The 15,712-nt window shown below is 41.1% G+C and overlaps 1 protein-coding gene across 2 annotated transcripts in view; it reads left to right on the forward strand.

The window, feature by feature from the left end:
- The window catches only part of abcc8b (ATP-binding cassette, sub-family C (CFTR/MRP), member 8b), a 76,364-nt gene that overhangs the window by 20,451 nt on the left and 40,201 nt on the right, over nucleotides 1-15,712 (forward strand). For both annotated transcript variants that reach the window (XM_079825339.1, XM_079825338.1), the window contains exons 8-24: nucleotides 1,331-1,495; nucleotides 2,213-2,368; nucleotides 3,347-3,481; nucleotides 4,991-5,153; nucleotides 6,871-6,911; nucleotides 7,029-7,180; nucleotides 7,303-7,405; nucleotides 8,979-9,110; nucleotides 9,258-9,330; nucleotides 10,186-10,291; nucleotides 11,290-11,322; nucleotides 11,417-11,449; nucleotides 11,531-11,629; nucleotides 12,717-12,801; nucleotides 12,880-12,960; nucleotides 13,054-13,191; nucleotides 13,394-13,507. In XM_079825339.1, coding sequence (XP_079681465.1) covers nucleotides 1,331-1,495; nucleotides 2,213-2,368; nucleotides 3,347-3,481; nucleotides 4,991-5,153; nucleotides 6,871-6,911; nucleotides 7,029-7,180; nucleotides 7,303-7,405; nucleotides 8,979-9,110; nucleotides 9,258-9,330; nucleotides 10,186-10,291; nucleotides 11,290-11,322; nucleotides 11,417-11,449; nucleotides 11,531-11,629; nucleotides 12,717-12,801; nucleotides 12,880-12,960; nucleotides 13,054-13,191; nucleotides 13,394-13,507 — 1,809 coding nt within the window. The remainder of the gene's footprint in view (nucleotides 1-1,330; nucleotides 1,496-2,212; nucleotides 2,369-3,346; nucleotides 3,482-4,990; nucleotides 5,154-6,870; nucleotides 6,912-7,028; nucleotides 7,181-7,302; nucleotides 7,406-8,978; nucleotides 9,111-9,257; nucleotides 9,331-10,185; nucleotides 10,292-11,289; nucleotides 11,323-11,416; nucleotides 11,450-11,530; nucleotides 11,630-12,716; nucleotides 12,802-12,879; nucleotides 12,961-13,053; nucleotides 13,192-13,393; nucleotides 13,508-15,712) is intronic.

Here is a 15,712-nt window from a genome sequence, read left to right on the forward strand (position 1 = left end):
GGACTCTAAAGACTTGAACAAACTGTTTTCCAGAGGAAATATGCTTAGCTTTTATTTATTTGTGTGTGTTTTCAATAAATATTTGAGTGATTCAATTTCCGTTTTATGTTTTCATTTGTCTTTATGGTCCCATAACTTATTTTACATTCAGGTGACATCAATGCAACACAAATATACTGACAGTGCAACTTGTCTTGAAAAAAAAGAGGTGTGTCAATTGTCTGTGCTCAACAGGGTTGATGTTTTACAAGCTTTTTTAGTAAATAACACCAGGCGGAAAATTAATTGTAAAAATACCCTTAGGTCTTAAAGGGTTAAAAGAATTAGGAATAATATGTTTGCCCCATCCAGTATTTTTTTACAGAGCAACAAAAAAGCATTATAGCACAAGTAAGTTCCAGTGCAACAGCTGGCGCTGTTATGTGACGTCTGTATCACTGAAACCACCATTTTAAATTCTACTCAGATGCCACTTTGAATGTGTTCCTGAACACCGAGTGCAGACACACACTCAGGACAATTGCTTTGAGTTTCTGTTCAGTAATTGTCAAATCTGAATGTGTGCCGCTGCATAATGTTTGTCACTTGATGTGCAAATACTTTATGGAAAACGTGATTTATTTGTATTTTTTATGCATAATATTTCGAAACACAATCTTGCTAAATAATCTTCTGCTTTTAAAATCAGAGAGAATGATGTAATGTTTATCTCATTACATGCTCAATTTGAACACACTTAAGTGACTTCAAGAGCACAACGAATGCTTTGATGCATTGCTTTGAGATGGCTGAGGCATATTGCAGGCTATTAGATGACTGTTTGCTAATGAATATGGGAGTTTTGCAATCAAATCACATTATTTTTTCCTCATTTTCTCCATTGTTGCGGCTCCTCTCTTCTCAGTCTGTCAGTAACGCTCTGTCTCTATGAAGCCCCTCCTTCTGAAAAGCACACTATGCTCTGATTGGTCGGCTGGAGCGGTGTGTTGTGATTGGTGTTTGGGAAATGCCCCGCCCCTTACCATAACTGGCAGTTTCAACACACAACTAACTAACTCAACCAGGCCCCGCCCCTTTATTCTGCGTATGAATGATTATAATGAGGAATATTATGATGTGTTGGTTCCTGGAAGAAAACTCAAGATGGAGGCGTTTCAGGTGTTCAGAAACACTGACACTGATAGAGAGAAGAACTGCAACGTTACACACTAAAGAACTCACACTCTTTAATGAAAAATCATTGAATTATGGGGTGAAATGTGAACTGGACATGTTTTTGCAAGCTTCACCCATTGGTCAATATTCAATGTGTTCTCACTGTCTTTTGTAGGTGAAGCTGCTTGGAGTGCACTTCATTTCGTCTGAGGCGTTCTTAGCGAATGCGTATGTTCTGGCTGTGCTGCTGTTTCTGGCCCTGCTGCTGCAGAGAACCTTCCTCCAGGCCTCTTATTATGTGGCCATTGAGACCGGAATAAAACTCAGAGGAGCCATTCAGGTATGATTAAAGGAGTCAATAAAGTTGCGCTGGTCTTTTCTTCTCTATTGTGCCGTATATCCGACTGAACGCTTCTCAAACAAGAACAAATGTAGGGCGGGGCTTGATTGTGTCTGTGGGGAGTTGATTGGATGGTTGTGGTTTGCTATTGGTGGATCTCATGTGAGTGACAGGTGGCCCCGCCCTCGTCATCAGAGAAGAGATGAAGTTATTCTGATTCAAGATTATAAACACAATAAGGATAAATCATTTATAATAAACACTGCAATATTCAGATTTCTCCACACGGCTGGAAGAGAAAAGAGGACAGATTCACCCAAATCTTCTTAAAGTCAGAAAGAAAGTGAAGTTACACTCGTCTTTTCTTCTCTATTGTGCCGTATATCCAACTGAACGCTTCTCAAACAAGAACAAATGTAGGGCGGGGCTTAATTGTGTATGTGGGAGTTGATTGGATGGTTGTGGTTTGCTATTGGTGGATCTCATGTGAGTGACAGGTGGCCCCGCCCTCGTCATCAGAGAAGAGATGAAGTTATTCAAGATTATTAACACAATAATGATGTGCACCAATAAATCCTTTAGAATAAACACTGCAATATTCCATTAAAAACAACAATTGCCCGTTTTGATTTCATGGTGACTTATCATTGGATAGATGAAGATTACTGGCAATATTTTCCTGGTAACTTGGAAACATCTTTGTTCTTTTTCCTACAGACTAAGATTTACAATAAGATCATGCGTCTGTGCACGTCTAACATGTCTATGGGTGAGATGACCACGGCCCAGATCTGCAGTCTGGTGGCCCGCGACACCAATCACCTCATGTGGTTCTTCTTCCTCTGTCCCAACCTGTGGGCCATGCCGGTTCAGGTGGAGATGAAGAATTGTTTCGTTAAAGGGTTAGTTCACCCAAAAATGAAAATTGTCATTAATTACTCACCCTCATGTCGTTGGACACCCGTCAGACCTCCGTTCATCTTCAGACACAAATGAAGATATTTTAGTGTAAAGCTGATGCTGAGAAAGGCTTCAGATAGGCCTCCATTGGCATTCAGTACATTTACACTCCCAAGACCCATAAAAGGCACTAAAAACGTCGTTACAAAGTCCATCTCACCACAGTGGCTCTACAATAATTTTATGAAGCGACGACAATAGTTTTTTACGCGAAAAAAAATCAAAATAACGCCTTTATCCAACTTGTTCTTGTCTTCTGTGTGTGTCTCCACGACGCATGCGTGAGAATATGACGCAGATCCGGCGTTCGGGAATCCATGAAATGCTCACTTTAACCCCATATTGAGAACTACGCCGAGACCTAAAGCACGATCAGTGTAGAATTCAACAGCTGAGATACGCGCGTCTTCCTCTGCTTGTAAACAAATCTCTTCTGGGTCATGTGTCCGAACGCCGGATCTGCGTCATATTCTCGCGCATGCGTCGTGGAGACACACACGGAAGACAAGAACAAGTTGGATAAAGGCGCTATTTTGATTTTTTTTGCTTAAATGACTATTGTCGTCGCTTCGTAAAGTTATTGTAGAGCAGCTGTGGTGAGATGGACTTTGTAACGACGTTTTTAGTGCCTTTTATGGGTCTTGTGAGTGTAAATGTACTGAATGCCAATGGAGGCCTATCTGAAGCCTTTCTCAGCATCAGCTTTACACTAAAATATCTCGATTTGTGTTCCGAAGATGAACGGAGGTTTGACGGGTGTCGAACGACATGAGGGTGAGGAATTAATGACAGAATTTTCATTTTTGGGTGAACTAACCCTTTAAACATTATTCAGCCTCCTAAATGAAAACATGCATGCATTGTAAATTCTGCTGTTATTGTGATGTGTAGATTGTCATCGGGGTGTTCCTGCTGTACTATCTGCTGGGAGTGAGCGCTCTGATCGGCGCAACCGTCATCGCCGTGTTGGCACCGCTGCAGTATTTCGTAGCCACTCGACTCTCGCGGGCGCAGAAGAGCACTCTGGTGAGCAGTTCAGTTGATGGGGATTATATCACCGTTTTCTCCAGAATGGCTAGACGGCTGAATACAATTATGCTGCATTATTTTCCTAGCCTGACAAGCCAGACCCACATCAAGATGTTGGGTCTGGAAACTCACCATTGCCAGGGCTCAATCCGAGGGGCGGGATAAACGGTTGTCTGTCATATTCCCTCTGCACGCAATTGGATAGCGCCACAACCAACCGAGGCGGAGCTAACGTTAGTTGATAGATTAAACTCCGAATACATCTTCCTTTCTTACGAATGACTTCAGTGCCGTTCTTTGTTCTTTCCTCAAAGAAAAGCTTAACTCCAAGTCTTCGAGAGTAGCGGCCAAAACTGATTTGAAAGACGCTGATCGTCAGCTTCTTTGTTTACCTGTAGCACGCAGAACCTCCGCAACTCCGCTCCGTCTTTATGTTAAAGGGTTAGTTCACCCAAAAATGAAAACTCTGTCATTAATTACTTACCCTCATGTGGTTGGACACCCGTCAGACCTCCGTTCATCGTCAGACACAAATGAAGATATTTTAGTGTAAATCTGATGCTCTGAAAGGCCTCCATTGGCACAATGGCACGGTTCACTCTCAAGACCCTTAAAAGACACTAAAGACTAAAGTTACAAAGTCCATCTCACTACAGCGGCTCTACAATAACTTTATGAATCGGCGATAATAGTTTTTGTGCGTAAAAAAACCCTAAATAACGACTTACATAGTGATGACGATTTCAAAACAAGGCATCATGAAGCTTCGAAGTGTTATGAATCAGTGAGTCGATTCAGCTGTTTGAATCGCAAAATTTCAGCAGTTTGGCGGTTTGACACGCGATCCGAATCATGAATCGACTCACTGATTCATAACGCTTCGAAGCTTCATGATGCCGTGTTTTGAAATCATCATCACTATATAAGTCGTTATTTAGGGTTTTTTTGTGCACAAAAACTATTCTCGCCGATTCATAAAGTTATTGTAGAGCCGCTGTAGTGAGATGGACTTTGTAACAACGTCTTTAGTACCTTTTAAGGGTCTTGAGAGTGAACTGTGCCATTGTGCCAATGGAGGCCTTTCAGAGCCATCAGATTTACACTAAAATATCTTCATTTCTGTTCTGAAGATGAACGGAGGTCTGACGGGTGTCGAACGACATGAGGGGAAGTAATTAATGACAGAATTTTCATTTTTGGGTGAACTAACCCTTTAAGCCCGCCCACCGACTCTACACACGCTGTGATTGGCCTGACCAAAGTTTGTTTTTTCCAGCTCTGAGGTCTACCGAGAGTTGCTAGACTACACTCGCGGCAAAATAAATGTTCTGCCGCTATGGTGCGTCTAGATTTCTAGGCTATTATTTTCATGTTTACCACTGTAAAGCTGCTTTGAAACAATCTGCATTGTTAAAAACGCTATATAAATAAAGTTGACTATAGTGATTGTGCAGAGTCCGACTGGACGCCTGGATGTCATCGTGTTGCATGTGATGTGTGTTGCAGGAATACACCAGTCAGAGACTGAAGAAAACCAACGAGCTGCTGAGGGGAATCAAGCTGCTGAAGCTCTACGCATGGGAGCACATCTTCAGGTCCAGCGTGGAGGAAACTCGCAGACAAGAGCTGACCAACCTCCGGACGTTTGCGCTCTACACCTCCCTCTCCAGTGAGCCCGTCACAAATCACACCATGATTATTAAATATATTATGATGTAAAATGCAAACGTTGATTAGTAAATATGACATATATTATGATGTGAAATGCAAATTTAGATTAATAAATATATTATAAAATAAAACAAATAAAATTGGGCATCATAAAATTCCAAAAGCCTAAAAATTTAAAGGTCCCGTTTTTCCTGTTTTTTTGAAGCTTTGATTGTGTTTACAGTGTGCAATATAACATGTGTTCATGTTTCGCGTGTAAAAAAACAGTATTTTTCACACAATTTACTGATCTGTACATGACTGTTTTCACTGTCCTAAAAACGCCTCGATGATTTCCTTATTCTATGAAGTCCCTCCTTCAGAAACACGTAACGAGTTCTGATTGGGCCAGCGGTTCCCGTGTTGTGATTCGTTGCCCGGAAAGGTCACGCCTCTTACCATAACGGGGAGATGCATGTGCTCAAAGTACAGCGTCCCTGGCCAAAGAAAGGTGATTTGACTCCGGGATGAAAATAACAGCGTCTCGACGACATGGCGACAAACACACTACAAACGCAACCGAACGCAACACTTCCTCTTCTCCACGTGGGAGAGCAACAAGACCGCGCCCCCTTTTTTGCATATTCTTGTGGGCGGAGATTAGTCAACAAAGTCTACTGACGTCATTAAAGCAGGAAGTACATGGATGTCCAAACCGTAGGCTTTGAAAGGGAACTTCTGTTAAATAAAATATCTCGCTTGGCATTGAACTTTGAGCTTTATAATTTTACAGGTATTATTTATGCTCTAACAGCAACATTACACACTAACTAAAGTTTGAAAAATGGGATCACGAAGAAAGCTACACTGTGTGATATTTTCCCCCATCTAGTGGTGAAAAGGTATATGACCATCCAGTGAATATTTTCTCTCAATATTTCTCTATTAATATCTTCCTCTCAATTCCGATTTCGTTTTAACTCCTACGGTGGCCGATTTAGTCCAAGATTAATATGGCTTCCAGTTCGACCTCGTCCACATTCGACACGGTGCCATCGAGTGTTAAAACGCGAAAGGCGAAGCTTGAATTTACGGGTATGTCCCTCTTTGGCTAATGTACTTTCAAGATGGAGGGGCAACATGGCGACCCGCATTCGAACCCTCACCCGTATGTATTTTCAATGGCATATTATAAACTTACGAGAATACTTTATTACTTGAAAGAAGTAAATATACATTAATGAGCACATATATTTTTGAAAGAACTAAGTGTTTTTAGCTAAGAATAAACAAAAAAAGTTACACAGTGTAGCTTTAAGCCAGTGGTTCCCAACCTGTGGCCCACTAGGGGGCCGCAGTGATCCTCCGGGTGGACCGCGAGATAACTTAAAATTAATTTGAATATATTAATATAATTCATTAATTGTATTATTGATACGTTAAATAATAAAAGATAAATTATATCAATTAAAAATATAAATTACAACAAAGAACCACCTCTCTCGTATAGGGGTGTAAGAAAATATCGATACATGTGAATATCGCAATATTATGTTTGGCGATACTGTATCGATTCTCAAAAACACTGTATCGATATTTATATATGTAAACTAAAGTTTGAAAAATGGGATCACGAAGAACAGGACCTTTAAATCAAATCTTTTAGATATTTCCATTTATAAAATGATAAATATATTTTTGAATATAATGCAACTTCTTGTCATTTTTCCCTTCAGTCTTCATGAATGCCGCCATCCCGATCGCTGCAGTTCTCACTGTGAGTTCACTCTCTCTTCTGTAACGCTCTCTCACAGCTCAGGTCATTCAGTAATGCTGGTTTATTGACGGTGGGACAACAGTATTTTTGCGTTTCTTGCATGTGTTTTCTTGACAGATCTTTGCGGTGCACGTGCACGTTCACAGTGCCACAGACTTCGACCTGTCTCCCGCTGTGGCCTTCGGCTCCCTGTCGCTCTTCCACATCCTGGTGACGCCCCTCTTCCTGCTCTCCAGCGTTCTGCACTCCACGGTGAAGGCTCTCGTCAGGTGATGGACAGCCGACCGTCATCCTCATGTGTCTGCCACTTCAATAGCCAATGCCTCCTGTCATCTTTTCTTTTTGGATACACATTTAACCCCAAAAATGCCTCTTTTTTATCTCTTCTCAGTGTGCAGAAACTGAGTGAATTTCTTGGCAGTACAGAGATTGAAACTGATCAGGATCCCATCGCCCAAACTCCAGCGAACAGCAATGGCAACATTAAGTCTGTCGTGAGTTCATCCTCATGTCGCTCTCGACCTGTGAACACAAAAGCATACATTTAAAGGAAGGATAAATTGCAATCTGGCTGTGATTTAATTGAATAAATATATACACTCACCTAAAGGATTATTAGGAACACACACTAATACTGTGTTTGACCCCCTTTCGCCTTCAGAACTGCCTTAATTCTACGTGGCATTGGTTCAACAAGGTGCTGAAAGCATTCTTTAGAAATGTTGGCCCATATTGATAGGAGAGCATCTTGCAGTTGATGGAGATTTGTGGGATGCACATCCAGGGCACGAAGCTATCGTTCCACCACATCCCAAAGATGCTCTATTGGGTTGAGATCTGGTGACTGTGGCGGCCATTTTAGTTCAGTGAACTCATTTTCATGTTCAAGAAACCAATTTGAAATGATTGGAGCTTTGTGACGGTGCATTATCCTGCTGGAAGTAGCCATCAGAGGATGGGGACATGGTGCTCATAAAGGGATGGACATGGGCAGAAACAATGCTCAGGTAGGCCGTGGCATTTAAACCATGCCCAATTGGCACTAAGGGGCCTAAAGTGTGCCAAGAAAACATCCCCCACACCATTACACCACCACCACCAGCCTGCACAGTGGTAACAAGGCATGATGGATCCATGTTCTCATTCTGTTTACGCCAAATTCTGACTCTACCATCTGAATGTCTCAACAGAAATCCAGACTCATCAGACCAGGCAACATTTTTCCAGTCTTCAACTGTCCAATTTATGTGGTGGGGTTGTTTTTCAGGGGTTGGGCTTGGCTCCTTAGGGGTTAGTTCCAGTGAAAGGAACTCTTAATACTTCACCAAGACATTTTGGAAAATGTCATGCTCCCAATTTTGTGGGAACAGTTTGGGGACGGCCCCTTCCTGTCCCAGCATGACTGACCAGTGCACAAAGCGCCGCTCCATAAAGACATGGATGAGGGAGTTTGGTGGAGGAACTTGAGTCCTGACCTCAACCCGATAGAACAGCTTTGGGATGAATTAGAGCGGAGACTGAGAGCCAGGCCTTCTCGTCCAGCATCAGCGCCTGACCTCACAAATGCGCTTCTAGAAGAATCCCCATAAACACACTCCTAAACCTTGTGGAAAGCCTTCCCAGAGGAGCTGGAGCTGTTAGAGCTGCAAAGATGAAAAATAGCCTTTAGGCTAATTCTGGTGCATTTACAGAAATGTTTTATTAATGTGCATTGTCCCTGTTAACTAAACAATCAAATAAAAATAAAAGGGTGGGCGATCCATATCAAACCCTACGGATTAAGAATGGGATGGCATCAAAGTTAATGTGCATGTAAAGGCAGGCGTCACAACACTTTTGGCAATATAGTGGATATAATCACACTTTTTTTGCAACTTTTTCAGACCTATAAACAAGCAGAGGAAATCAGATTTTTTAAAATTGCATTTTAAAGCTCACATTTTTCACAGCATTCAAATTTTTTCCCCCAGAAAAAAATCACAAATGGTTTTCCCCATACTCCAGCCCTTACTGTGAATGACCCCTTTCTGTGATGCATGACTGAAGTGTTTTGCTCTCTTTTCTCAGTATGCACTACAGCTTCAGGCCAAACTAGTGAATCGTAAGAGTAAATCCAAACAGGACGTGAACAGGAACTTTGAGCAGCAAGACCAGAAACTGACAGTATCAGCCGCCGAGGAGGACCAAGCGTGTTTAAAGGTTAGATTCACATCATACATATTTGATTGAACGTCAGTAACATTGATGGTTTCTTTGCCAGATACTGTTGATGTTTTGATAATCCACCAGGGAATCAAACATTTGCGTTAACAAGAACGTTATTGTGTTTCTGTTTCACACACATAGATTATAAACGGCTACTTCACATGGACGCAGGGATGCCCGACTCTAACCAATATTGACATAAAGGTTCCCTTTGGTGAGTTTCTGTCTGACTGTCGCTGTAGTGTCGCACACACACGTCTAATGGGAACACTCTCAGAAAGGAGGTACAGTGGAGGTACAATGATGGAACAAAATGTATAACTGTACCTTTAAAGGTACACGATTGGTCCTTAGGATACAATTATACCATTGTTTTCCTCACTGAGAGCAGAAGTTCGGTCCTAGAGAGCCGCTGTCCTGCAGAGTTTGGCTCAACCCTGAAAGACGTCTACAGAAGCTCTTATTGAGAATTAGCAGAGGTTTAGATGTTGATGTTTTATTGGAAATGTTTTATTGGTCACCATTATGGAGATCAGGGTTTCCTTTAGTTGGCCAGTTTGACTCTTGGCTTTTATGTGAGTTTGTGGTTTTTCCAGTGTAAACAAAGCACATAATCTGTTCAAATCAAAACAAGCCATAAACAAAAAGTATCATGAAGAAAAATGTTTGACTAAACTCATTACTGACTAAAAACGTTAATAAATAAAATTCAACAATACTTTCTTCCCACAGATCAGAAATTCAGAATTTAAATACATTCTAGGGGGAGAAAAGTTCAGACGCACACAGATATATCAGGAATCCGCATATGAATCTCAAAAATGGTGACATTAATGCTGCAATGCATGCTGGGAGCCATGAGTTTTATACTGTGGTGGTTTAGTAGGGTTGGAGCTAAACTCTGCAGGACATCAGATTTCTAGGATTGAACTTGCCTATCCCTGACTTACATGGACAGAAATGTCCCCTTAAGGGTCCCACCCCACTTATACCTTAAAAGGTACAATTTTGTTCTCTTATTTTTGAGAGTGAAGAGTGACTGTGTTTCCTCTCTCTCCACATGTCTCAGGGCAGCTGACGATGATCGTAGGCCAGGTGGGATGTGGGAAATCCTCTCTTCTACTGGCCGCGCTGGGAGAGATGCAGAAGATTTCTGGGAGCATCTCATGGACCAGGTGAAACCAGCATTTATGCGGCATTAGAGATGCTATATTGTGAATGTAGTCGACGTATTACAGCACAATTGCACTGAAGTGAGAGCGCCGGTATATTCTTCTTTTTCTCTGGTGTGTGTTTGCTTTAATGCTTCGTTAAAGGCTTTTTGTACAACATTAGGAAATGTCTATCAGGGCTATTATTGTTCATTAAAACTAAAAAAAAACATTTACTTGAACTGAAATCAAGCTACAATAAAAGTAACTATAAATTAAATTAAACTAAATGAAAATTTAGAAATAGTATCTTGACGTAACAATGAACAATATTTCTACAGCATTTATTAATCTCAGCTAATGTTAATCTCAACATTTACTAATACATGATTAAAATGATCAAAAGTTGTATCTTTTAATATTAATTTAAGTAGACCTGAGCTGACATGATCTAACAATGAACAGCTGTATTTTTATGAATTAATATGCACAAATATGAATAAACTACTGTAATGAATGTATTGCTCATTGTTAGTTAATATCAGTTAATGCATTAACTAATGGAAACTAAAATGAAAATGAATAAAATCAGTAACGCTTTCATTTGTTCATTAGTTAACTGTTAACATGAAGGAACAGTTGTATTTGTATTAGCTAATGTTAAAAAGAATATTCATAAATGACTATAAACGATGTATTGCTCTTTGTTGGTTAATTTACGTTGAGGAATGAACTAATGCAATATTGTAAAGTGTTACCATAAAATCTAAATAATCATATTTTAAAAATAAAAATAAATGACAAACAATGAAGCTACAATTAAAATGAAAACTGAAAAAACCTGTAATATCTATAATAAACAATTACAAAACAAAGTGACACTGTATTGATCAATCAGAATCTGTGCATCCAAATCCACTTTATAATTCACATTAAAATCTTGCATCATTTTGGGTTTAATTTTTGCATTTTTTTTAAGATATTGGATTGCAATTATATTAATACTGCTTCGTTTCTCACAGTTTACCTAAGACTGATTCAGAAGAAAGTGTGAGGTATAATATTGATTTGATTTATTAATATATATATTTGTTTTTAATTTGAATTATTTATTAGATGTGTTCATATTATTTCTCTTTTGTCTTACAGACCGCATTATATGAGTGGACGACATTCAATCCCGTAATTAAATCATTATTTGAATAGCATTGTCCTGATCCGGCGTGTTTTTCCGTGTTTTCAGGCTGTGCTTGTGTTTTGCAGGAAGAGAGGGTCGGTCGCCTACGCTTCCCAGAGGCCATGGCTCTTAAACGCCACCATTGAGGAGAATATCCTGTTTGACATGGCGCCCAATGAGAAGAGGTATATCCCAGATCCACACAGATCCCACACAGCCCTGTGATTCCCTAATGTGTCCCATCACGTCCCGGACTCCGGCCGGTTCAGTCATGTGAGAGATGCGTGCGGATGAAAACTGCACAAACACAAAGGCTCCCGCTGCTGGTTTTACTCTCAGGCCAGAGTTCTCTTACAGAGAAACAACCGGGAAAAAACAGTGGCATTTCAATGGGATTCCCCAAAGGCAGTGCTGTCAGGGGGAAACAATAATTAGAGCTTATGTAAGAGTAGCTGAGCTCTCGCTTACAGTTCTCCGTTTACTGACCTGAAGCTCCACGCTGGGCAGTTCTGCTTTTGTGCAGTGCTATTTTAATATCATTGATATACTATTGATATTAGGTATTTTTATCATTATATTTTCTGTTTTCATTGCAATTTGAAATGTTTTATTTTGAATCATTTACATTTTTGTCTATATAGTTGTAATTTAGTTTTTGTTATTTAAGGACTTCAACTTAAATTTAAATTGGCAACTAGATTAAATAAAATAAGTTACATTTTATTTTATTTCAGTTAATATGTATTTTATTTCAAGTAATGAAAATAGATTTTTAGGTTTTAGTAATATTATAAAATATATATATATATTACTAAAACCTAAAAATACATTGTCATTACTTGAGGAGAAAAAAAATATGTAAATTAAAAAGAATTTATACATTTGTAATAAGTAAATTTCACAAAATGTCAAGAAACAGCAAGTAACACTGAATGAAACTTGAAAATTTGAAGTAGAAACACTAAAATAGTATTTTCTTGTAAAACATACTCCACTAATCTTTGTTTTAATTGCAACTTCACTAAATATTTTTTTGTGGAGTAGTGTTATCCTTTTTATCTACCTTAAAAGGTTCCTTTATAAACCAAAAATAATAAAAATGCCATAAATGCGTCTATGGAAAAGGTGTATTTTTTAACAGGACATGTTATGACCAATACATATGGTATCAAATATGATACTAATACTTGTCTGAAGGTTCATTGGCAGTTCTGTTTTGAACTGTTTAAGATTTGTTGAAATGTCCGGCGTGATCTTGCTGTTGTTCCTCAGGTATAAGGAGGTGATCGAGGTCTGTCAGCTTCAGCCAGACATCGGCACACTTCCACAAGGAGACCAGACGGTGATTGGAGAGAGGGTACGTCTAACACAAACTCAGAGAAACACTGCTCTTCTGTTATGTGTGTCTGAACTAGTCTGCATTCCCCTGGTCCAGGGCATCATTCTCTCCGGAGGCCAGCGCCAGCGGATCAGCGTGGCTCGAGCCCTTTATCAGCAGACCAATGTGGTTTTCCTGGTGAGTAGATCTTACATTCTGCACACTTTCGAAAGCCTCATTCAGCGCAGGCAGTGTTTCTCCTAAAATAAGCACCGTCATCTTCACTTTCAGGACGACCCGTTTTCAGCTCTCGACATTCACCTCAGTGATCATCTCATGCATGAAGGGATTCTCAAGTTCCTCCGACAGGAGAAGAGGACCGTTGTCTTGGTCACTCACAAACTGCAGTATTTACCTCATGCAGACTGGGTGAGGAGCTTTTTACCACATGCCTATGACGTGTGGGTCAAAATGGGTCAAACTATTGAATATAAGTGAATATATTATATTTTCAAAGCAATTAAAAGAGCATCCAATGCATACATATCATCAGTATATATGTGTTAATTTGACTTTGTGTTGATATGTGTTGGCCAGCTTTTTAAAATGTGCCAATACATTGATCCTATAGATTATCGCCATGCGGGACGGGACGGTGCAGACACAAGGGACCTTAAAGGACATCCAGTGTGCCGAACCAGAGCTGTTTGAACAGTGGAGAACCCTAATGAACAGACAGAACAAAGTAAAAAAAATATATATATATATATGTTCTTAAATTAATTTATAAAAAATGTTTAAAGACTGAAAGCAGGATTTAAAATATGCAGTATTGCAGTTTAATAAACAAAAAGGAAATCAGGCGTAACAGCGTGCACGAAACACACAACAGCTGAAGAGCGAAACAGAGAAACTTAATTACACAGTGATAATGAGATGATGACAAACAGCTGTGATGATAATCAGTGTCTATAGAAACGAATGATAGGTGGGAAACTAAGACAAAGAAGCACAAGTGACAGAAGCTAAACTAAAAGTCCATGAAAATGAAACTAATGATGCAAAACCATGATATTACGCCACCTCCCGGAAGGCGCGACCTTAAACCATAACTGAAGAGATGAAGGAGGGATGATGGGGGCTTTGGAGACCCGAAGAGAAGGAGGAACCCGCTGAAGCCGCAGGGGTGGAAAAACAGAGCGCAGTGGAAGACTCACAAGTCTGTGGCATAGGCAATGTGAGGACTGAACAAGGTGGAGCCAGTGGGACGAAGGAACCTGGTGGAGCCGACAGTTCGAGCAAATGGATGGATCCTCTCGCTTAGGTGAGGCTGGTGAGTGCACGACCTGAGGCTTATCCACGCTACAAGGCATCACAGGGAAAGGCGAAGTCCTGCAGGAATCCAGCTGAGGCGGGGCTGGAGGACTGGATGTGATCTATAACGGTAATTCCAATTTACAACAGGTCAACGATACAGCCTCAGTGCTGACTTAATACAGCGATGCAACTTGATGATGAATATTGTTGAAGAACAAACAGATGATACAGGGTGAAAAAGAGAGGGAGGCATTACCTCTGTATCCAAACCCATCAGCCAGTCCTCGTTGTCCAATTCCACCAGAATTCCCTCTGCTACTGATGTCATTGGCTCACATCCCTAGTTAGAGTCACTCTGGGGCTCCAGCTCTGGCTCCGGCTCCGGGGCGATGGTCGACGCTGTCCCTTCCTCATCAGACTCTGGCTCACTCACTGCGGAAGGCGGTCTGCGGGGGGCTCTAGCAATGTTTCCACAGTCGAGGGTTTTGGTGGGCTGGGCTCTGGGTCTGGCTGTGTCCTGGATCGGGGATAGATGCTCACCAGACACCTGATGATGGCCTCCCTCCAGTCAAGTCCTGAGATATCTGAGAGGTTTACAGGGTGGTAGTAGTTGGCCCCAATCCAGAACAGCAATTTAAGGGTCAATTTAAGGGTGGTCATCTTAGGGGCAGATGACAGCGAGACGCATATTCCACTACTTTGGTCAGTTGTTCTGTTATAGTGCTGAAGAAGATGAAGAGTAAAGGCAGGATTTAAAATACAAACAAAGTTTAAAGGTGCTCTAAGCGATCCTGGGTGGAGTAACTTCTTGTTAACGTTCAAAGTGTTAGCTAGCTAGCTAGACCCTCCCTCCTCCTCCTCTCTTACCCCTCCGTGCTTCCTGATTGGAAGCCCTTCTGCCGCCGGAGTTCTTGCAACCTTTCGAAGGCTTTTCTGATGTAAATTCGGGACTTTGCGCGTTCCTTCTCCTTTTCCCTTTTCGTTGCAAGTTGTTCATCAGAACGTTGTCTCTTTGGTCGTGTTCCGGCCATATCAAAATCATATAATTCAACTTCCCTCTTTATGCTTCTCTCTTCTACACACACCCCTTCATGTGCACGCGCACTAACCCTAAACCTCCACCCCCCAAATCATCCTTGTCAGTTATTGGCTGGAGCACTGTTTATTATGTTTCATTGTCCAGACTGCCCAAGCTTGTTTTTGTTGCCATTTGTGGAGCTTGTGCTGACTACAGAGACCGCATTTTTTTCAGTGTGTTCAGGGGACATGCAGCTAGCGGATAGAGAGATGCTTGCTGTATGTGACAAAAAATATTTTGGCCTAAAAAACGTGTGACATCACTTATAACACCTTTAAGGAGATGGCGCATGGATGTAAAAGGAGTGGGCGAAGGGCTGAAAAAAAGGCATGCAGACAACAGACACCAGCGAGGAAATGGTAGAAGTGGCCAGGTGATGGTAACCCAGAGTGCAGCAGGAACGACAGCTCACGGCGGAGTCAAAGGAGGGAGGAGCCAAGGTGTAGACGTGGCCAATGACAACCGGGGCACAAACAACGGAAACTGAGCCGATGTCAGGGATCCCAGGGTGCAGATGGAGAGCCGATGATACCGAGCGACACCGCTGGCACTGGA

Source organism: Gobio gobio (assembly GCF_949357685.1).
Source record: "Gobio gobio genome assembly, chromosome: 9".
NCBI classification, from domain to species: domain Eukaryota; kingdom Metazoa; phylum Chordata; class Actinopteri; order Cypriniformes; family Gobionidae; genus Gobio; species Gobio gobio.